This window comes from Dromaius novaehollandiae, chromosome 1 (genome assembly GCF_036370855.1).
Source record: "Dromaius novaehollandiae isolate bDroNov1 chromosome 1, bDroNov1.hap1, whole genome shotgun sequence".
NCBI lineage: Eukaryota > Metazoa > Chordata > Aves > Casuariiformes > Dromaiidae > Dromaius > Dromaius novaehollandiae.
In genome coordinates, this window is record NC_088098.1 from 49,265,683 (window position 1) to 49,287,995 (window position 22,313).

Genomic DNA, 22,313 nt, shown 5'->3' on the forward strand with positions numbered 1-22,313 from the left:
TCAAAATTTGTAATGTTTTGTCTCATTTTTTAGTGCTGTTGCTTAGTACCTGGCAAAATGGTTAGGTCCTCATCATGCTGATGTATTGTTGCTGATGTACATCAGCATAAAGACCATTATTGATTGTTAGTAGACTTCATGAGAACAAACTGATCATAAATCAGCTTTCTTTGTAGGATTCATTTTGCGTTTCATGTGCTTGGTATCAGTATCAACAATATTACACTTCAGAAAGGAAGAAAACAAAGTTCTTAAACATTTATTGCATGTCCTGTGCTGCTTGCCTGAACACTGTTACTGTTAAGATCATGTACTCTTATTTATTACCTTTTAACTTGAAATGGAAAATTATTCTTCACTGTGGGTGACTGGCATTGCTTTATTGTCTTGTGCTTGTTAATTTCTCTATAAATAGGAATTCAGTCTTAAAAGAACTGAATAAACTTTTTTTTACAACTGAGAACTAAATTTGCATATTTTAAATATGGTTGATATCATCATAATTCATGATATTATAGTTACTACTCAAAATAGAATGTTTTATTTTTCTCATTTCTTATGGATTTTCTAGATGTTGTTCCTGCTGACACGTATTGAGTCATTAGTGAAGCGGGTAACAACAAACGTTTTCCTACAGCAAAGGAAAAAAGCTTTCTTAGCTTGTAGTGTAAATGTTGACAGGAGGATTTGTACAAGTGTATAGACAGTGTTAGATAGACATAAACTTAGAAACCAAGCTGTTTATTGAGAAATAAGTCTCTCACTACTCCTTTCCCCTAGCAGAATGAATCAGTAGGTTGCATACTGTCAGGCTGGAGAGGAACAGGTTGGACAGGGCCTACCAGGCGTGCTTTTTAAATCCCAGCTCTACTGACAGTGGGATGTTGTTAGCATTTTCACCTACTGTCTTTTCCAGCCTTTTCACTGCAGTTAGTCTGTCACTCACAGCAGAGGGCACTTATAATTTGGTCAATAGCTGTACCATTATTCTGCTCCCCATATAGAGAAACTCTTCTTCAGACTTACACAAAGGAATTTGAACATGCATGGAAAGTTTTCTTTGTACTTCCTCTGCAGTTAATTGGGTGAAGCATCTCTCTAGTGTTGAGAATTGTAACAAAAGACTTTGTTGCATTGATACCAGGGAAGAAATGTTATTAATAGCTTTGATGTCTAGGAGCGAATAAAACGCAAGGCAAGTAACTCAAGGTTTAAAAATGAATAAATCTGATTTGTTGTTATTTCAAACTGATTAGGATTGATTTTTATAGTCCTTTAGCATATAGAGTTTGCCTCATGGAACAGCTACAGAATAAAATCTCTGAGGGTTACAGTTGCCTATACCTCATATTCAGAATTCTCCATGATGCTTGTTTCTCCCTATTTATCAGGTTAATGAAAAGTTTCTTCATTTAAGGAATTTGGCCTGTGTCTAGTAGCTGTTTGGTCTTGGGCAGCACAGTTAAGAGTTGCACATATTTTATCATAGCAATTCAGAAACTAAAATTAATACACTGTAATAAGGTGTCACATACTATAACAAAATTATTGAATACATGAATACCAAATTTTTGTAATTCATTTCCATCTATATTCTCAACAAAACAATACATAGCAACTAATACAAAATTTTTCTGAAGAGTATCTCAATGTACTTGTACTCACCTACTCATATCTAAAGCTTTCAGTCCCTATAATTAAGACCCCCATGTCTTGAGTGTGCTTGCAGTGATGTCTGGTTCTGATCCTGAGTAATCCTGTTGAAGCCATAACTAGTATTTCTGATTTTAAAGTTGAGCGTTTGCAGGATTGAGATCACTTCAGCTGATACTTTTTTTTTTTTTTTTTTTTAAACAATTCCTTTTCTTTGGTCAGCCGAAACTCCTAGCTGTGTTGCTTCTGGCACTATCCTAGAGTTTGCACAGGACTAGGACTTCTACACTGGAGTGAATTGTTCAGTAACTGACATAATTTTAAAGGAAATTAGTTTGATAATGTTTATTACTTCTCCTAGGAATCAAGTGTATTTTTCCAATATAATCCTAATCAGATTTTTTTCTTATGTTGATTTCCTATGGAATCAGATCTGTTGTATCATGGGGAGAAAGCATGTGTCCAAAGAACTGTTGAGTGTGTTTGATTTCAGTCCAGTCTGACAGAGGTAAGTTCCTACAGGTTTTGTGAGACCTGAGGAGCTGTGAAGAAGAAACAGACTCCATCTGTGTCAATGCAGGAGAAGCTGTGGCATAAATGAATACTTCCTTAGACACCAGAGAATCTATGTAGACCAGAAAAATACCTTATAAATGCCTGAACAGTGGGAAAAGGTTTAATTCTTACAAACAGGCACCTCATGTTTGATCAGAAGGATTTGGGAGCTCATTAGTCCCTGTGCTCACTGAACTACTTGTAAGTGCCTTCTGCTTCTTTTGTCCTTGTTATGATTTGGAAACCCTCTTCTTTATCACAACAGAATCTTGTCTCTTCCATTTGGTTAGTAGTGACATTTTTTATTTTTCAAAGAAGTCACTTTGAATTACCTGGTGCACAAATTAGGTATCAGTGAATTAAGTATGTGGTAAGTGAGGCTATAAATAAAAACAACATCTCTGCAGATCTCAGCATATTTGCTAATGTACTATCTTATGTTTATTTTACTCTAGGTTGAAGAAATTAATACTCTTCACACCTTATTTGAAAGAAAGAATGAAGAAATGTCTTTAGATACTGATACCTGATTCCAGAAAATAATTTCTTCTTGTATTCTCCCTTCATCTTTGCTCACACCAATAAGGAAGGTGAATATCTGTCTCTTTTTTTAGTATTCCTTTTTTTGTCTCCCTTCTTTCTTGCTTATCCAGTATCAGAGAGACAATAATATAAATGGGATGTATGCTCTCGAACTTTTGCCCAGCACTCTTTTCTTAGTCCCACAGGCAAATCAGATTTTTTGGAAGCAGCAATGGCAACTTAGTCAGGAAACAATGGAAGTACACAGTACAAGGGAAGATGGACTAAATCGTAGGTCACATCTTTTAGCTCTTAAATTTGTAAGGTGATGTAAAAAACTTGTTCAATCTTGTTCTAGAATAAAGTATATAAAGAGAATTTCATGTTCCCTTCCCCAAAAGCAGCTGATCGGTTCATCATTACTTACATCAGACAAATAACACTGTCAGCAAGTCTGATGGGTAAAGTAATTTTTAGCTTGCCTCTTGACAGGCATAGTGTAGGAAAGAACACATTTTTTAATTGTCTTCTGTGTAATACACATCTGTTCTCTTGCTGGTCTGGGATCTTAAGCAAACTTTTGCTTCCAAAAATGTATAGTTCTGTGAGTACTGAAATTAATGGAGGCTAGTTTCCTTCAGATATGACTCTTGTGGTTGACTAATTTTTTGATACACAAGGTGTGAGCCTTTCCCTTTATGGGAGTAGTTTATAGGCTCTCTCCTTTATTCAATCATCTATGTTTATGAATGGTTGAATCTCTCACTCTGTAATCTCTCTGTCAGATCTAATGAAGGTCAATGAACAGATTCAGAAGTTATTGAGGAGGTAGAGGAGCAAGGACATGTAATTCCCAGGCATGCACGCATAGATGTATGTATGCAGTATGAGGAGATATAACTGTAAAGCCTTGGGAGAGTTATATTTCACTATTCTTTGTGTCAGTTACTCCTTTACCCTATTGGGTCCTTGGTTAGATGTCCTGTAACATAATAATTTTCAACATGTGTCTTACGTTAACAGAATTTCTGAGAGGATTATAAAGCTTTTTTTCTTGTCTTTGTAGGATAATACAATCCTGTACGCTTGAGACAATGGAGTCCATGCTGAATAAATTAAAGAGTACCGTTACAAAGGTAACAGCTGATGTCACCAGTGCAGTCATGGGAAATCCTGTTACCAGGGAATTTGATGTTGGCCGACATATTGCCAGTGGTGGTAATGGACTTGCTTGGAAGATATTTAACGGAACTAAAAAATCAACAAAACAGGTGGGTTGTCAAGTTGAGACGTAAGTTTATAAGCATTAGATATCATGCTGTTGTGCCACTTGCTAGGAAGCACTTAAAAACAAAATCCAATTGGGCAAACTAATGGTAAGGGTAGTATTATAAGTAGAATGAAATGAAGACACAAAAATTACTGAAATATAATGTTCTCTGCTCAGATGATAGTCTTTTAAGCCTTTACTTTAAGCCTTCACTGCTGGAGAAAGAAGTGGTTCTATGTTCATGGCATCCTATTCTTTCCAACCTCTTTGTTACAGCTGTTTCTGTGTAGAAGCTGATCAAGAATTATTCTGAGTTAAAACTGATCTGACAAGAAGAAAGAACTTGTATTAGTTCCCCAATTTGGGTTGCTTTGTAGCTTTTTTTGGAAGTAGTACTGACTTTTTGAAGTTTAAAATGATCATGATATTATTTGATCTCAGTGTAATTTTTTGCTCAACTACCACACAGAAATTGGGGGGGTTACAAATGTTATTGGTCATGAGATACACTAACAGAAATGCATGAGGGAGAGAGGGGGAGGGTGTGGAGGACAGAAGTTCTTCCTTTCCTGTGATGGTTTCAGATCTGTATTGTTCCCTTTCAGAGCAATAACTGTTTCCTTAAATTGGTAGAGTTTAGAGCAGTGGTATATAAACTTTTGACTAACTTGAGGCCACATGTATAAATGGAGGTGGGATTATGACTTTGGGAAATAGGTTGGTTGGAAAAGCAGTTTGAGAGCTGCTGTTGCAGAAAATGATTTTGTTGTGATGGATAAATGTGAAATGTCTTTTTTTCACCCTTGGAAAGGAAGTAGAATTTTCAACAAGGGAATAGAAGAGTTAGTAAGTTGTGTTCTTCAGTTAAATTTGCTGCTGAATGAGGGTGAAGTCACTTGGTGAATCAGCTTGCTCCAGATGAAGAAAAAAGACGAACACAAAGGGATAGCTCTGGAAAACATATACAGTCTGTCACATGATAAGAAAATACACTGTAGCAAATGGAGAAGAAATATACTAAGCAGGATAAATAATTTGTGGTGAATGTGTGATCTGGTTGCCTCAGAATCTGGAAAATGTTAAGCAAGTACTTTTGCCATGTTTTCAAGCATCTCTCCAGCTGTTCTAGAACACTATATATCTAGTATTTACTGAATTTGCCAAATGTATCAGTTAGATTTTTTTTTTGTCAAATTTAACCACACACAGCAGATACAACATTAAAAGTGTGGTAATGTTAATAGTATATATACAATCTCTGTGCACAATAAGCAATTGACCTGTAGTAGGTATAGCTTTGAGCATCTAGAGAGTTGTAGGAAGAGTTTCTTTCACTCTGGCTAGTTGACACAGTGCATGTAACCTGTTTCCCCTCCGTCATGTTTTTCAAGCTTTGAATGGGTGTTCTGACCACTGATTTTGCAGTGTTTTGAGTTCAGGTGTTTTCACATGTCAAGCTGCGTTTGTTCTGTAAACCCTGACTAAAATCTGTGCATCTATGTGCAGTCATCAGTCATTAGAAATACAGTGGCAGTTGTGTTGCAGAGGATTTTACTTGCCTGGTGGTTTGACATGCAGTTACCATTGATTATTAATGTTGCCAGTTAGGTAACATCATGTCAACATTCAGTCTGACATTGCAAAAGAAAACTACCCAGCATGACAAGCAGTTTGTGTTGTATTGTATTGCTCTATATCTGTTCTTTAACATTATTTTTTATTTGTTTTGTGTGTACCTGCTGAATGTTGTTTGGCAACGTGGAAGTGGCTGGCTGTCATTTTTCAAGTGATATTAGTCACTTTTGTAAAGTGTTGTACACATTTCCTGTATTGCAGACATAGATACCTAATTTGAAGCTACAAGCACTTAGCTCTTTTTTTCTATAGTAAATGTATATTGTGTGTTCACATGTAGATTTCTTAGTCATTTATCAGACAAGTGGGTTGTATGGGCTTTATTGCAGATTCGCTTCATAACAACACAAGTAGTAATTTGAATCCTTGTAGCCAGATATAATGGCTAAACTTTGAGTTTTAATATTGTGGCAGTGGAACTGATCTGAAAACTTTTGTTCCCAGGACAAACGGAAGTCAGCTTTCTCACAGAAGTTGGTCAGCTGAAGTTAGGATTTCAACTTTGGATTACTTTGGCTCCTATTTTAAGTCGATGGACAGTTATGAAAATTCTGTCTCTAGTGACAGTAGACATGTATGATTTTATTCCTCTTTTCAGAGTTCCACCTGGTTCATGCCTTGTTGTTTTTCCTGCCTTCCTGAATGTTTGCACATTTTTTTTAGCGTGCCTTGTCTTTTCTTGCTTACTTTCTAGGTGACTGAATAACAACATATCAGATTATGAGGAAATTATATGCACAGGTGCATATGATTGTACGCGAAAATATGCACTTATGCATGTTTGATGCTATATGATAGCTGATTTGCTATTTGATTTGGTATTTGGTTTGCTGATAAGCTATTTTGTTTGTTTGAAAGATTTATGAATCTTTCTAGTTATACTTGTATACATGAAGTAACATTGCTTATTTTGCAGTATGTAGTTCTGCCCATCTTGGATTTGTTTACTTAGTCTTTATGCATTTGTATTTTTCTTGGCTATGGTGGCACTTGTCCTCTTTTGTGTTCAGAAAGTGCAATCGTAAAGAAGCAGGGTAAGATCACTTAAGGCTGTTCTTGTCAGCAGCTCAGTTGTAAAAAGTAGCAGAATTAAGGAGATACTGGATTGTACTTCTGTATTGTTACAGTCTTGTTTAGTTCATATTGTGCTAGAACTTAATATATTAATAGTAGCTAAATCAGCTCTTTGTTGTTTTGGCTATTGTCCATATAGTCTGTCTGAAGTTAGTAATTATTATGCAAGCCTTAAAGGCTAATTGTTTTCAAAACTGAAATATTGTGTTGTATACCTTAGGACTGAAATGAACAGATGGAAAGTAGGATTATTAAAAAAAAAAAAAAAAAAAAGGCAAAATTCTGAACACCCCCCCCCACACACACACAAAACCTGGAGGAAAATCTTCTCTGGCAAAAGACTAGATACTGGAATGCTATCCAATTTTTTAATTCGGAGAATATTTTGCTTTGCGTAGTAGGAGGTTTTGGTAAAACATCATGTGTTTGCATATTTAGTTGCATTTGATTATTCTTAAAAAAAGAGTGAGTGCATATGGGAAAAATACATAACAAATATAAAAGACAAAACAAACATAAAGTTTCTAAAATCAAGCACTCCGACTGCTACCTTAAGATTTCCTTTGCTGTTATGTTTATGACGTAGTCTTTAACAACATGATCGCATTTAATTTTTTTCCACAGGAGCACTACATCTTTCAGTTCACAGGATAGATGGCAGTTACACAATATTTTGTGGATTCTTTTTTCCTTATTCTATTGTTTTTAGTCTCTGGTTTTATTACTGCACACTATTCAAAATGTGCTTGAAAAGAGAACAATTGGGTTTCTGTGATATTTATCACTATAGTGCCTAAATGTTTTACAAGTATTTTTAATATACTTCCTCAATATACAATGAGGTGAATAAGAAGAAATATTGCTATTATCATTACATTTTTACAGCTTTTAGAGACTTTAACTTAAAAATATTTTCTAGTTTGGCTTGTGTCTTTACATTGCACAAACACAGTGTGTTCCTGCAGTTTTTGTATGGCTAACCTTTCTCTAGGTAGCAGGAGAGAAAGCGTGGCATGACTTTCCTGGTCACCTTTTTCTGGTTAGGAGTAGAAGACATCAGGAGCTAAAATGGAAGTGATGGGGCACAGCTTGCACGAAGGATAGGTGCAGTATTTATATTTTCTATTCCCTGGTCATGGCCCATGTTGATGGACATCAGCCATACTTCTTTTTCCCTGACTGAGAGCAGAGTGGGACTTGTTTTTATATGGACTTTTCACTATTTGCCTTCTTAAGGTTTGGGAATTATTATTATTATTATTATTTTCCTAGCAGTGGTATTGGATGAGATGGGAGTAGTGTTTTTGCTGTCTCTTTGGTTTATAAGGTGTTCAGCTGAGTAAGTAAGGAGATGTGGTTCAAGCTGTCATTGTTAGCAAGTCTCCAGAACAGGTATCCATTTTGTAAGGAGTATAGATCCCACATAAAGCAGGGCTGGAAATGGACTTGGAGGAAAACCGCCCAAAGAAACCAGGAAAAGGAAATTGGGCTGTTTAGTGATTAATACTGCAGGGAGACAAAACTTTTATAAAGGAGTAAAATAGTGGATGCCATGTCCTAAGGACAGTGGTCAGCACCCATCCACTGAAATAGATGAGCACAAAGAGAACTGATACATACTTCTCTGTTCAGGGTCTGATGGTATTACAGATGGCTTAGTACAATTATAGCCTAACTAAACCACATCCCGTGTCTTGCATGGTGTGGACAATTTTTACTTCTGTTTGCACAGGTGCCAGCATTTTTATTACTTGCATGGAAAACATTTAGAATGATATTTAGTTGCTTGGTAAAAGGATTGCTGAATTTAAACACTGCTCTTCTCATTGATTTATGTTAAAATTTCTAAATTCTTGGCAGTAACTACAGATGATTTCTTTATTGTCTTTATCTTGGTAAATGTTATATGGTGCACATCACAATATACAACTAGCTCATTGTCATTACTGAGCTTTATCTTTCTGACATCTTTTTGAAGTAAAGCGCTGTTGAACTAAATATCTAAGAGGTGAGGCACAAGGTATGGATTAGCTTATGTTTGTGACACAACTGAGGTTTAAACTGAGATCTCTTGACTGGCCAGTCTAGTGCCCTATGTGCATGTCTCTGCTTCTTAACCTAATATTGGCAGTGGAGCTACCAAAATTCTGTGTTGAAACAAGAGCATATTGAACAAGGTATGTTTACTTCCTATCCCATAATGAGTGGAAATTTTTATCTTTAAAGATAATGGTTGTATTGTTCCTAATTTTTCATTTTCTTTGTTGAGAGCAGTTATAATTTTTTTTATTTCAGTCTCTTGTATGCTAAATTCATTTTTATATAGCAAAGCTGGAATTACGAGACAAGAATTTATATAACAAGTAGCTGTCTGCAGGAGGAAGCTACTTTTTTTTTTTTCCCCCAAACCTTTCAAACCTATGAAATGAAAAATACAAAGTGGAAGCTCCCCTAGAGCTTTCTATGACAAAGTATTAACTTTGTATAAATCTTTGCAAGCCTTTATCTCAGTTGGTTGCTGCAAAGGTAATTACCTCACCAGCAGATGACATCCCTATGAGCTGCAGTCAGCAGCCCTGCTTTTCAGGGCTGGATATCAGGATGTGCAAAACAGAAAAGGAAGAACAAAACCAAAGTGTTCATAAACAAAATTTGACAGGGTTATTTGGTCCATGCAGCAGAAAACCCTAAATGCTTTTTAATGTTTCCAGGTGTGTTATATGGTTTTAGTAATTATTGTGCAATAGAGAGAGTGTGTTCTAGGCTCCGTGTTTCAGCTATCTCTTGGTTGTTCTTCTATACAAAAATTTCTGGTGACTTACGGGATTTAAAATGTTATATCGTTGATGTCAAATTCTGCATATAAAAATCAGTGTTGGTTATGGAATTTAATAGCCCATTTCAGAATGCCTTATTTGAGTTATTAATAACAGAACACATTTAGCGTTTTAGTATGCACAAGCAGAGACTGTGATGGCTGTATGCTTTTTTCTTACATCAGAAATGTTATGTGAAAATGAAGAAATTTGAATGAATTGAAAGCAAAAATGAATTGAAAGCAAATTATCACGTAGTTCAAATTAATTTTGATTCTTGGAACTCCACAATTATATTATAAACTATATTTGCACCTGTAAAATCAGTGTAACAGCAATGATTTTCACACCTTCAATACTTGTATAAAACTTCATATACAGATAAATATGTAAGCTAATTTTGGAGATGTAGAAGTTCTGTCAAACTTCAAACAAACCACACAGGATTGCAGCAAACACTGACAGAACTTATTTATAGCTATCATAAAATATTCAAAATATGGTTGATGACCCAAATTATCTGATTTAATTATTCACATTCTAATACTTTTGACTTATCATTAAACAGAAATGCTTTCAGAAGCTATATGAGATTTTGTCGTTGGCCACTTATTGCTCAATACATTCACACTTTGTACTGGAAAGTGTGTATTTTTTTAAAATAGTGGGTAAAACATGTATCTGCCACCCCCTGTGACTGTTTTCTTTGTCTCAGTGTTAATGTTTGCTCCATCACACTTAAAGCTGGAACAGGGAGCTGATTTGTATACAAGCAGAAAAAGTGTAGTTGGTTGAGTTAGTTGTAGGCATTCACTTGCTAACACTTTAATGACACAGTCAGATACCTGGTGAAAAACACAAACCAATTTTTGTGTGTTGAGGTGAATTTCTTTTTTCTATAGCCTATTTGTAGATTTTTTTAAATCAATAACGTAGATGTTCCTGGGAGATTTCAGTTAGAATAATGGTTATAAAATGTGCAGTACAAGAGCATAGGTTTCCTCTTGGGACTGAAAACTGTACTGCCATATTATTGTGTACTAGTTTCCAACATTTTTATATATTATGATTCATAATCTTGTTGTAGAAATATAAGAAAGTCTTATTGTTTTGTGATAGAGTTTTAAATTTCTTTTTTCTTCAAAGATAGAAGATGGTTAGCTTCCAGGAGTATCAGCTCCTTCACTAGTTTATTTTGGCCGGTTCTTTATGTACTGCCTTGAAACAACTGCTGTAATCTCGTCGTTTATTTCATATCCACTCTGTAATGTCTAAATTTCATATGAATTTCTCCATTTCCTCCCACTCCATTTGCAGAAGTTGACTGGAAATACTGTTTCCTCCAGGACTTCTTTTAACACATGTTCCATCATTAAAAAAAAAAAGTCATATTATTTTATCATGTGAACGGTCTGATCAGATTAATTGATTAGTCAGATACTGTTCTTGGACTATAAATTATCTCTCATGAAAGTCTAGTTTAATATAGATTGTACAGGCTTGGAACAAAAGAGTAAGACAGGGTCTAGTTTAATAAGCACCACATATGTGTATATATACAGAATGTATATATGTTTGATGCTAAAAGAATGTGTATATCCTCAGAATATTTTAATTGTTCATAGTTAACATAAGTGCTCTCATTTGCCTAAAATCCAACTAATTTTTGTCCTATGGATGTCCTGCTTTGTCACTGCATAGACAGGGTTATAATTTATGCATTACTGCTTGTAAAGTAAGAGCAATAGTACATTAGCTCTTAAAATATACATTCTAGAGGTTAAATACAATCAGAATGAGTATGACTGGGGACACAGTGAGAACATGTAGCTATATATATACATTGAAATACTTCTTACATTGGTGGGACCATACTGTTGATTCAAGAAGTGTGCATCTGCGCATATGTAAGTGTGTATAGGCTTTGTTTTTTGGCATTGCTATACTGAGTAAATTTTGTTGCTTATTTCTAGGAAGTGGCTGTTTTTGTCTTTGATAAAAAGTTAATAGACAAGTTTCAAAAGTTTGAAAAGGATCAGATTATTGACTCTTTAAAACGAGGTGTTCAACAGCTAACCAGGCTTCGACACCCTCGGCTACTTACTGTTCAACATCCATTAGAAGAATCCAGGTAAGCTGTAGTAAAATTCAGAACAGACATTCTTAATCATTGTTTTGTTAATGGATCTAAAATACCTCAAGCATTTAGAATGTACATTCAAGTTTACTGTATTTACTCACATGGGAATAGTGTCCTTTCCACCGTCAGTTTTTTTTCTGAAAGCTATAGAATGCGTTCTTAGTGTGGATCTAATCCATAATATATTGCATGGTCTTAGTCCAGGTGCAACTATAAGACTACACGTCTCTTACAGTATGAAAATTTGGTAGTTGAATTAATTTCACTTTTAAAGAACTCTCTTTCAAAGACATACTGTTTTCTTTCAAAAGGCTGTTCATACATTTATTCCATTTATGAGATATATGTACTTCATGCTCCTGAGATTGGAGGCTTTTGGTAAACCATATCTATTGTGACCATATAATGTGTTCTAAAGGTCCTCAAATGCCAAACAAGAGAGACAAAATGCAGTGTAATTTTGTAGTGCTTATTTGATTTATGTAAGATTGGTCACTAGGCACAGCAATGGGTTAGTCTCATGGATTTATTATTCAACTCTAGCCATGACAGCACAGCACACTAAAATCAAATGAACAAATAAATGTTTCATGTTGAAATAGATATTTCTTGATCTTACTGAGGAAGCTCATGAAGGTTTTCAGGTTCTGCCTGCAAAGTGGTGTTTCTAAAAGATAACCTAATAAATCTTTGCGTACATTGCCTTTCGAAATTCTACATTTTTGATTGATTCTGTTAATCTATATGTTTCCAAATGTACCTAAGATAGTTTTGTCTTGGTTTCTAGGAGCCAAGAATACTGGGAGAATACATCTGTCTTTGCTGTGCCTACTTTGGGAAAGATTTCTTTCATCAAATGACACTTGCTTATTCATATATATCTCTCCTCCAATTCTAAACACATTTTGCACTAACAAGGGTTCAAAGTTGTCATTAGCCCTTCGGTTCTGTGTACCCCTCACAAAAGCCTAAGGCAGACAAGTTAGGCTATTGAAAGCCACTTTCAGTACAGTACAACAATAAATAACTATCACAGGCTCAGTGGCCTCAGATTATCTCGATCTTAGTTTATGCTGGTGAATCCCAGAATATATCCCAGGTTTCTTCCTAAAATTTCACAGTATTTCAGTTGACTCAGCAACTTCATTTGTACCTATTTTACCCTAATTCTACTCTGCAGAAGAAGAGGCTAAGATTCATATCTCTGATTGTTAAGAAAGCTTTGGTGTTCTTTTTGCAAAGAATTTAAGCCTTTTAAGTAAATTAAACACTGCAGTTATGTCAAAGTTCTTGTTGACATGTTTTTAGTAAGGCCAGGTGCTTCGTTCTGATTGCTCTCCTTTCCATCCTCAGCACTCTCTCTGTAGGACCATCACTAGTGCCAAGCCTGTCCAGTGGCTTGCTGTGCCAGAAACTGCTGTAATGATGTTTGGGGAATGGATAAAAGGATGGTTTGGTCAGGCTGTGTATCAGTGTGCAAAAGTGTTGTAAGATAGCTACATTTCTTTAGCATTTCTGAGGGTCTTTGCAGAATGCTTATCTCTTGAAGAAATCAATCACGGGCTCCTTCTGGCTAGACTGTACCAATCTTTTTTTCTTTTTTTATGTCTCCAAAATAACATACGATGGTGTTGAACTGCTTGCAAGTCTCTAAAAACAATAATTATCTAGGTGGTTGTGCAAAAGACAGTGAAAAGTGGTTACCTGTGTGATAGATGAACTCTGTGGTTTCATTTGTATATATTCTACCATGTTTTTCTTTCTCTTATAATTTGGAGTCTTCCAAACTTTGCATTCTGCAGTGAGCTGGAGAAAATTTAACGTTGGTTGGCCTTTTATTCTCTTTTTGTGAGGCAAAGGAATACCTGGTATGCCTGCACAGCTGCAATAGGTATTAGAGGCCATATCATTCTGACTCCAGTGTGTAGACACCTTTTCCACTATTAACAGAAATTTTCTACTCAAAATATTATAAATATGTTTTATAAACATTCTATATTATCTATGCATATATTTTGTATATATTTTACATATAATATATGAAATGCATAAACACTTTGTATTTATACTAAATAGTTGCTATAAATATATCTATATGTGCAGCTTGTCTTCAATTCCCTTAACAGCACAGATGAGTAATATTATTCTATATTTAACTTGTTATTGGAGAAGAGAATAAAAAGCCAAATTATGAGTCTATTCCTAATGTCACTGCTACCTATTAAAAAATGAGTAGTGTGAAAAGTCCAAAATATTTAATTTACAAGGCAGTCCATCTGTTACAGTTTTCCCAAAGCATATGCGTTTTTTTGCAACCACTTTTCTTTTTAACTTGTTTTCTTTTTATTGTGTTACTCTGAATGTCCTTTTGATGTTATTCAGGGAACTGTTAAAGATGCTGTGGTGTATGACTGACTCAGTTCCTCCAATGTTAATTTGCTCTAATTGGATTTGCTCCGTCCTTCTGTTACTCTGGCTTGGGTCTTTATTTAATTAGCTCCCAAAGTAAAAAACAACAAGCTCTTTTTCATACCCCAAAACAACAGCAATCAGAGAGTTTGTGTTTTGGAGACCAGTGATAATTGTTTCCTAGATATTTTCTATCATCTATGCCTTAACTATAACTAAATCTATAAGCTCTGTGGTAAAGTTAAAGTAGGATTAAAAAATGCAAAACTTCGTCATTCTGTGCTCTGATTCTTCCTCACTATTAGTACAAAACTGAATTTTATAGAGGTAGGTCTATTAATTAAAGTGTGACAGAGGTCGAGTCAACAAAATGGTAGGGAGGAAGCAAAGCAGAAGTCCGCTAGGTTGGCTGACATTTATGAATCAATAGATTTCAATTTTCAGTTGTTTTTCCTTCAGAAAGGCAATTGATAAAATTAAAATTGTCTCTCTTAATCTGGGCGAGTAATAAGAAGCTTACATGTTTCATCAGCTTTTTTTTTTTTTTTTAGTTCAAAGAGTTTTTATATATCTCACTGATTAACAAGCTTGCTAAGTGGTAGATTTATGCTGAAGTATGATGTCTTCTGTGGTATTTTTAAGGAATGAGTGAAAAGTTAGGCATCTGTCTTCTTGCCTATAACTTCATTATTCAGAAATATATCTGTATTACTGTTATTAGGTGTCAGTTTTCTGTGTTCCTACTGGAGAAATGTTTTAGTGTTCTCATATGAAATATTTATTCTTAAACCAGGTATGTGTGCTACCATCCCTGTAATGCTTCCTTCAAAAAAGACTTTGAAACATTTGAGATGTGAGGTGCAGTGGCTGTCTAGGGCCTTCAGTGCTGTGCAGACCAGTTTGAAGGATGTAGATGTAAGGAATGGCTCTGTCTATGCTACATGAAATTTGTAACACTGGGACATATATTATTTTCAGGACTTGAAAATTTGAAATTTTGAAGTTCTTTTTTTTTTCTCTCTCTCTCTCTCTGTACAGCCATTCCTCTGTATCTTTGGAGGTTTGGTTTACTTACGTTTTTCAAACATTGTTAATAAAAAAGCCATAAAACAAGACCTATTCTTTTGGAGGAAAAAAGCAATAGTTAAAAAAAAAAAAAACAAAATGAAACAGTTACTTCCGTAGACAAATTGCAGTTCATACAACAACTGTATTCGTTTGTGCCTCTCGTTGTCCTTTCATTTGCAAAATAAAGGAATATTCGGATACTAACATACATTTTATTAATTTTGTTTCTGATTACTGTCTAACCACAATAAACATTGATTCAGTTTTAGCCACAGCTAAAAGCCTGATCCTACAAGTTATAATGATAGTAAAAATTATTTGTTTGATATTGCTGTCAGTGTTGTTTTGTAAAAATTTTTAATGGAGCGTTATGTGCATCATTAGTGACATGTGAATTTTAGAGAATAACATAACCTATGCAAGCTGATTTCTATATTCTGAGATTGTTTATTTCAAATATCTGTAGATCAAATATAATAATACTTATTATAGTTATACAAAACATGACATATAACATATTCGCTGGCATTGTCTAATATGACATCTCTATGGTTCTTCATTGACAATCAAGAGATTTATTGTCTTTATTTACAAGCAATGTTTTTTATCTATCTGCTCTATAGAGATTGCCTGGCATTTTGTACAGAACCAGTCTGTGCAAGTTTAGCTAATGTTCTTGGCAGCTGGGACAACTTACCTTCTCCTTTGCCATCCGACATTAAAGAATACAAACTTTATGATGTGGAGACCAAATATGGCTTGCTTCAGGTATTGCACAGTTGTCCTTATAATTTTCATGTGCTTTTAGTATTAATCAAAGTTTGTCTTGTCTGCCTATAGTAATGAGGTGAGAGATGACAGTGCTGTGATCATTGAACTGTAAGAAAGGATGAATATTGGGTACTCTAAGTTGCTATTTTTGCTTATTTTGACATGGAAAATAAGAAAATAAATTCTTTTATTCTATATAAATGAATTCTGTATAAAAAGAATTATTACATTTCACCCATCCCTTATTTCTTCTTCCTTTCTGACAAGGGTAAAGATATCTCCTGTGCTCTAGAGCTTCTTGTTTCTTTACTTCTTTTAGTTTTGAAGTTGGTGACAAATTTCAACATGCTCTTTTCTTCTTCTTACTCATTTCATTCCCATAAATGCCATGCACAGAATGTAGGCCCTGTTTCCTTTTTTTTTTTTTCCCCCAAAGTGGGTTCTTTTCCTTACCTTTACTTTCTAGCTTCCTTTTACTACTTACACTGCTCTTCTGCATAATTGGAAAGCCTTCTTGTTGCCTTCCTCCTTGCTTGTAAATGTGCAGTCATGCAGAGGTCTCTGCTTCCTTCTTTCTCTTAGTCCTCGCTTCATTTTTTGAAAAGACCAGAACTATCTTCTTTTTGATTTGCTCTTTATGTAAAAACAAACAGTGTATGGCCTGTGCTACAGCTACTGTCACTCCCATTTGTGAGTCATTTCTGTACTTTACCCTCTAGGGGAGGAACATTAACTTCCTGATTTTATTTGGTGAATATTTTATGCATCTTTGGAAAGCTTTTTTTTTTTTCTTATGCTGTGGTAGTTAATCTGCATTGGTAATCTTATCTACTGATTACCCACCTTTATATAATTTCCTTCATGCATGATTATTAAGACATAGTCTAAAACTGATGATGAAGAATTGCTTCTTAGCTAGCTTTTCTATTTAACGATGACCACAGGATAAAAAGGCTGTAGTGGTAATAGAAATTTTGTAAATGTCTGATGGCATTTTTAGGGAAAGAGTTAACCTGAAAAGAATAATTTCTTTTATTAACAGGTTTCTGAAGGCCTGTCCTTTTTGCATAGCAGTGTGAAAATGGTCCATGGGAATATCACACCTGAGAATATAATTCTGAATAAGAGTGGAGTGTGGAAAATCATGGGCTTTGATTTTTGTATTCAGTCAACAAATCCATCTGAACAGGAGGTAATAGATCTTTATATTTGTCTCCTTGAAATTTCAAATTCAGATCCTTGTTGGAAACTGGTTTCATGAACTTCAGTTTCAAGACAGAATCATTTATTTAATGTTTACTTCTGTATTTTCTTGGCAGGAAGGATGAGCATATAGCATGTATCTGGCCTGAAGTGCTACTTTTGGTCATTAAAAAGAATGAGCCAGAGCTGGCTCAGTAGACTTAAAATAGACTAGTGATAATTTCAGGCAGATGCAGAAGCCTAGGCCAGTTCTTCTGCTCACCTGCATGTTGGCTGACACGCACAGCTACCTAGTTTAGCCTGTTCCGTTCCATCCCCTCAGTGCCTGGTTGCTAACTCCTAAAGGGAATGCCTACCATAACTCATATTTCCCTTTTACAGCAGAGTATTTTGACATTTACATTACAGTTCTCAATTTTAATAACCAGGCTTAGCTGCATGAGCTAATTAATCTATGTCACAGACAGAGATTCTTACCAGTTTTGCCTTATTCCATTTCCATTTCAGTCATAATTGAATTTGAGTGGATTGATTATTTTTTGCTGCCTGAATCTCTTCTTTGAATTGTTCTTTAAAAATCCCTAATGAGTGTGCTTTCTTTTACTGTTCTCTTTGCAGCCAAAATTCCCTTGTAAAGAATGGGATCCAAACCTGCCTTCCTTGTGTCTTCCAAATCCTGAATATTTGGCACCGGAATATATTCTCTCTGTGAGCTGTGAGACAGCCAGTGACATGTACTCTCTAGGAGCTGTTATGTATGCAGTATTTAATAAAGGGAAACCAATTTTTGAGGTCAACAAGCAGGACATTTATAAAAGTTTTAGCAGACAATTGGATCAGGTATTTGCTCTATTTGTAAATGTTCTACATTGATTTTTCATATTTAGAAAGTAACTGTTTTAAAATAGTTTTAAATTTTTAGAGCACGGTGTCAGTGCTCCAACATAAACAATCCTATAATGATAACTTACCATGCATGCTATCTTTATAATAAGAAAAAATAAATGCTAGCAAAATAAGGGAAATAAGAATATGTATAGAGGAAGTTATGTGTACCAACTTTGTCAACTACAAAGCTGATTTCTCACCTAGTTTCCTTGTACCCCTGTGGAATGCTGTGCACATGGGATAAATACGTTACCTGTGAGTAGGACAAACAGCATCAGACTCAAGGCAATGAATGGCCAATGTAAGATTGGAGGAGATTGGAGATATTAAAGTGATTTAATCACTTGACATTGTGAATGTTATCCCCTTAGCTAGCAGTAAGTTATTTCATGTTCTTTGTGGACTATGAATATTAACAGAAGAGAGTTGCTTGGAACAGCTGACGTAATGTATATTCGTATGCAGGTTTCCTTCATTGTAACTTCTTAGGGTGTCCATTGCCTTAATCATGTGTACTGCATTTTCATGTGTGTAACTGACATCTCAGTTATAAGCTGTACCTCTTTTAAAAAAAATTGTTTCCTGTGTTCTGCAAAAACCTAAACACAATTAGAAGTTGGGAGTAGAGTAATGTGACCAGAAGCAGCTATTCTGTTGGGGGACGGAGAGAAGACTACGGGGGACCAGGAGCAAGTGGGTTATGAATGGGGGAAGGGAGGGACATTAAAGGTGTGGGTAGGGAAGCCATCAAGAAGACAAAGTATAGCCCTAATGTATATTGGAAATAGTTACATGCAGGATTTTCTGACTTCATGGTGTGTGTGCTTAAATCACTTACGCAGCTGAGCCGTTTAAGCTCCAGTACTCTTCAGAATATACCGGAAGAGGTGCGTGAACATGTAAAGCTACTCTTAAATGTAGCTCCAGCAGTGAGACCAGATGCAGATCAAATGACTAAGGTCAGTTCATGGAAAATACAGTAGCTATAGGAAAGAGGGAAGTAGTGTTTGTTTTGTAGAAACAATAGAGCTATATTTAAGTTTTTTTCCTGTTAATTTTTTTAGTTGAAATGTAAATGTGTTTTGAACTTCTTTGGAAAGAATGATGTTAGCTGATGTCAAAAGTTGTCCTTGTGTTGACCTTTATTCTATTAATATGAAAGAAGTGTGCTGAAGCAGAGTTTAGAGCGGTCACTTAATGCAGAAGTATTTTGTTGCTTTCCAGTACAGTTGGAGTATTTTCTATGCTACATTTTTATACAATTCAGTCTTTAAATTGGAAGGATATTAAAGCCATTGGAAGGATATTAAAGCCATAAAATGACAAAGGTTAACAAATGTAAAGATAACTTTTGGCTTATTGTTTTTGGTATATTCTTAAATATGCAGAAGAATAACTTAAAATGTTTTTGGAGTGTATTTGTCATAATGAAGCAAAAATTAATTGCAAATAGTCAGTTTAAGTTTTAATTTGACTAACTCTCCTTCCACTTTCCTGTTTGAAAGCAGACTTAAAAGCATGATGCTTCTTTTGTCTTATATCTTGTTTTCTCATAGCTGATAGTATTTCAGGTTCCTGCTTATAGACTTGCTTACCTAAGAATTTCCTTCTTTTCCTGTCATATAAAAAGATTATATACAGAGAGAGAAATCAGTATCTTAGCAGTTGGAAGAAATAGTGAGTGAAGAAGGGAGGGGGTACAGGTAATGATTTTGCTAACATATATTCTGGAAGATGAGAAGTGGGGAAATCGGCAAATGTTATTCAGATATCAGCTTTCTTGCCTGAGGGATTACAACAATCAAATGTAGGAAGAGTTGTCTGTTAAGCACTATTGTTATATAAAGATCATGTTAATCTTTTTGATTGAATTGTAGGGTAGAGGTATTTGAACTAGCTTGAGTACCGAAAGCAGTCTGTCAAGGCCAGCATGTCATAAGCTAATATGGAGCTTAACATGGGCAAATTTATCCTGCTAGTTTTAACTAGGGTGAATTAGCCTATGTAGAATTCCACACTCTCATGGTTAGACTCCTTTTGGTATGTGATCTAGAATACAGAATTAAGTCCACGTGGAATTGTCTGTTGATAGATTCTGTTCTTCTACATTGCCCTACGCCAGCCCGCCTTTCTTTCTGCCTGACAGCAGAGCTTCTCTGTGTTCTTATATCCTTGCTCTTTGCACAAGTTTTTCAACTGAAAACAAGTGTGGTCTGAGACCATGTTCTGTCTCTAACCATTGCAAGCCCATGAGGTTTGATATCTCCCTCCCTGAAATTGAGAGTGAGAAGAAAGGAGGAATCTTATCCATGCAAGTTGTCAAATGTAGAACTCTTCATTCCAGTCTACGCAGGCCTGAGATAGGCGCTCTTCTGTTCTTTGCTTTCAACTGCTAACTGAAAGCTGAATAAGCAAGGGATTTTAGATAAGTAGTCTTGGCATCAACATGCATATTTAGCAATCTTTCATCAATGATGAAGCAGCTCCATCAGTATTACTATGATACACCACTGCTATAGATGAACCCCTGCTTTTTTATTCATGGCATGTTTATAAACCCAGTCTATGTATACATTGTTACACAACACTTAAGAAGCCCTGTGCCATCTTTGCTGCCAACTGGTGATGCAGCTGAAGTAATGCAAACATGGGCAAGATGTGAAATAAATTATATACAGGTGGGCCTGCAAACCTGAACATTGGAGAGAAATTTGTAAAATTACCCATTTAAATGCATATAGATGCTTGTCGATTCATTATAAGCTTCCAGGGATGGTAACCAGATATGGATGTCCCAGCAGACAATCCTTTTTTGTAATATTAAATAGTATAATTATTCTTAGGAGAACTTTTAATCAAGATTTCTACTTTTAATTCTTTTTGTGGACAAAAACGCTTTCATATAAAATAAGTTAACATAGATAAACATAATGCGTAATATTGTGTACTTCTTTAAAATACTAGGAAAATTAGCTGTCTTAATAATCAGCCTTTATCTGTGAGTATTATACTACTTAGTGTGTAAAAATTTACTTTTATGACTGTTAGTTGCAGCCACTTCATTGTATAGGTTTACTATAGTGCATTGAAAAGATACATAGATGATTATACATGTGGAGTCTTTGTAACAGCATTAGTGCTGTCTAATCCAAATCACAAGCTTTTAATCTTATTTTTAGATACCATTCTTCGATGATGTGGGAGCAATGACACTTCAGTATTTTGACTCTTTATTTCAAAGGGATAACCTTCAGAAGTCACAGTTTTTTAAAGGGCTACCAAAGGTTCTGCCAAAACTACCTAAGGTATGTCTCTACTGTTGTATGGAAATAGTGAGTTAAAAATACATAAATATCTTTTAACATTCTTAATCTGGGACTGCTGGACTCTGTGTAACATGGTTCCATAAAAGACTGCCAGGAGATTGTCAGAGTAGAGTAGTAGGAAGAGGAGATACGAAAATAATTTATGTGGAATTACCCCTCAGCCATCAGTAATTCTGGAAACAGAAAATGGCAACTTGTGCTCTCAGTGTATGAGAGGAACCATCATTTGCCATGTCCTCCTATAGTTCATCCCACTTTGCATGGGAGATATCTTCTCCCCAGTTACAAGTTTACTCCCTTTGTTCACAGATCTTATCATAGCTCTTTGAAGTCATCCTGTCCAACCTTTTCTCCCAATCTATTATAAGATTGCCTCAACTCTTTTCATAGCCGGGCAGTACTTTAATGTCGAGTGATGCAAAGTTTCCTTCCCTCAATGGATAAAGGACTTTGTTCTGCAAGCAGTGCCCAGAGATCTCAAAGGGAAATGTCTGTCATTCAAGATTTCTTCTGTGTAGTGCTAGACACTGTCTAGGCCAAATCCTTTCCTTTTGTGGTATTCTCTAATTTATATAAACCATAATGCACATGTGATGGAAAAATAATACTAATGTACTAGAAAAATAATACTTTATAATAGAATAGCTGAGTTTCTGAATCGTTACATTCAATTTCTTTATTTTTATACAAATTTTATTTTGAACTGCACAGTGTTGAACTGCACATTTGTTATTGTCTCTCTTTTAATTTAGTAGCTTGTTTCTCTTGATCAAAAACTGTTGATGCTTTGGTATTGGGCATGGATGGGATTGATTTCACCTAACTTTAGACAGCCACAAACTGACCTAATCATCTTTAGGGCAGTGTTTTTTTTCTGTTTTAGAAGCATGTATTATGAGGGGATGGATTGTGCCCTTGAAGTGTGTATTTCTCTTCATTGTCTTTAAAAGCATTTAAGGATGCCTAACTCGGATGTAGACATC

The 22,313-nt window shown here is 35.2% G+C and overlaps 1 protein-coding gene across 2 annotated transcripts in view; it reads left to right on the forward strand.

Moving 5' to 3' along the window:
• The window catches only part of SCYL2 (SCY1 like pseudokinase 2), a 39,440-nt gene that overhangs the window by 1,061 nt on the left and 16,066 nt on the right, over positions 1-22,313 (forward strand). Inside the window, exons 1-9 of one of the 2 annotated variants that reach the window (XM_064510641.1) lie at positions 2,389-2,409; positions 2,664-2,798; positions 3,797-4,001; positions 11,499-11,656; positions 15,766-15,910; positions 16,956-17,105; positions 17,735-17,956; positions 18,847-18,963; positions 21,184-21,309. In XM_064510641.1, the coding sequence (XP_064366711.1) occupies positions 3,825-4,001; positions 11,499-11,656; positions 15,766-15,910; positions 16,956-17,105; positions 17,735-17,956; positions 18,847-18,963; positions 21,184-21,309 (1,095 nt within the window). In that variant the 5' untranslated portion in view covers positions 2,389-2,409; positions 2,664-2,798; positions 3,797-3,824. Of the gene's footprint in view, positions 1-2,388; positions 2,410-2,663; positions 2,799-3,796; positions 4,002-11,498; positions 11,657-15,765; positions 15,911-16,955; positions 17,106-17,734; positions 17,957-18,846; positions 18,964-21,183; positions 21,310-22,313 lie in introns of those variants that run through there. The other variant, XM_064510635.1, reaches the window with a different exon arrangement.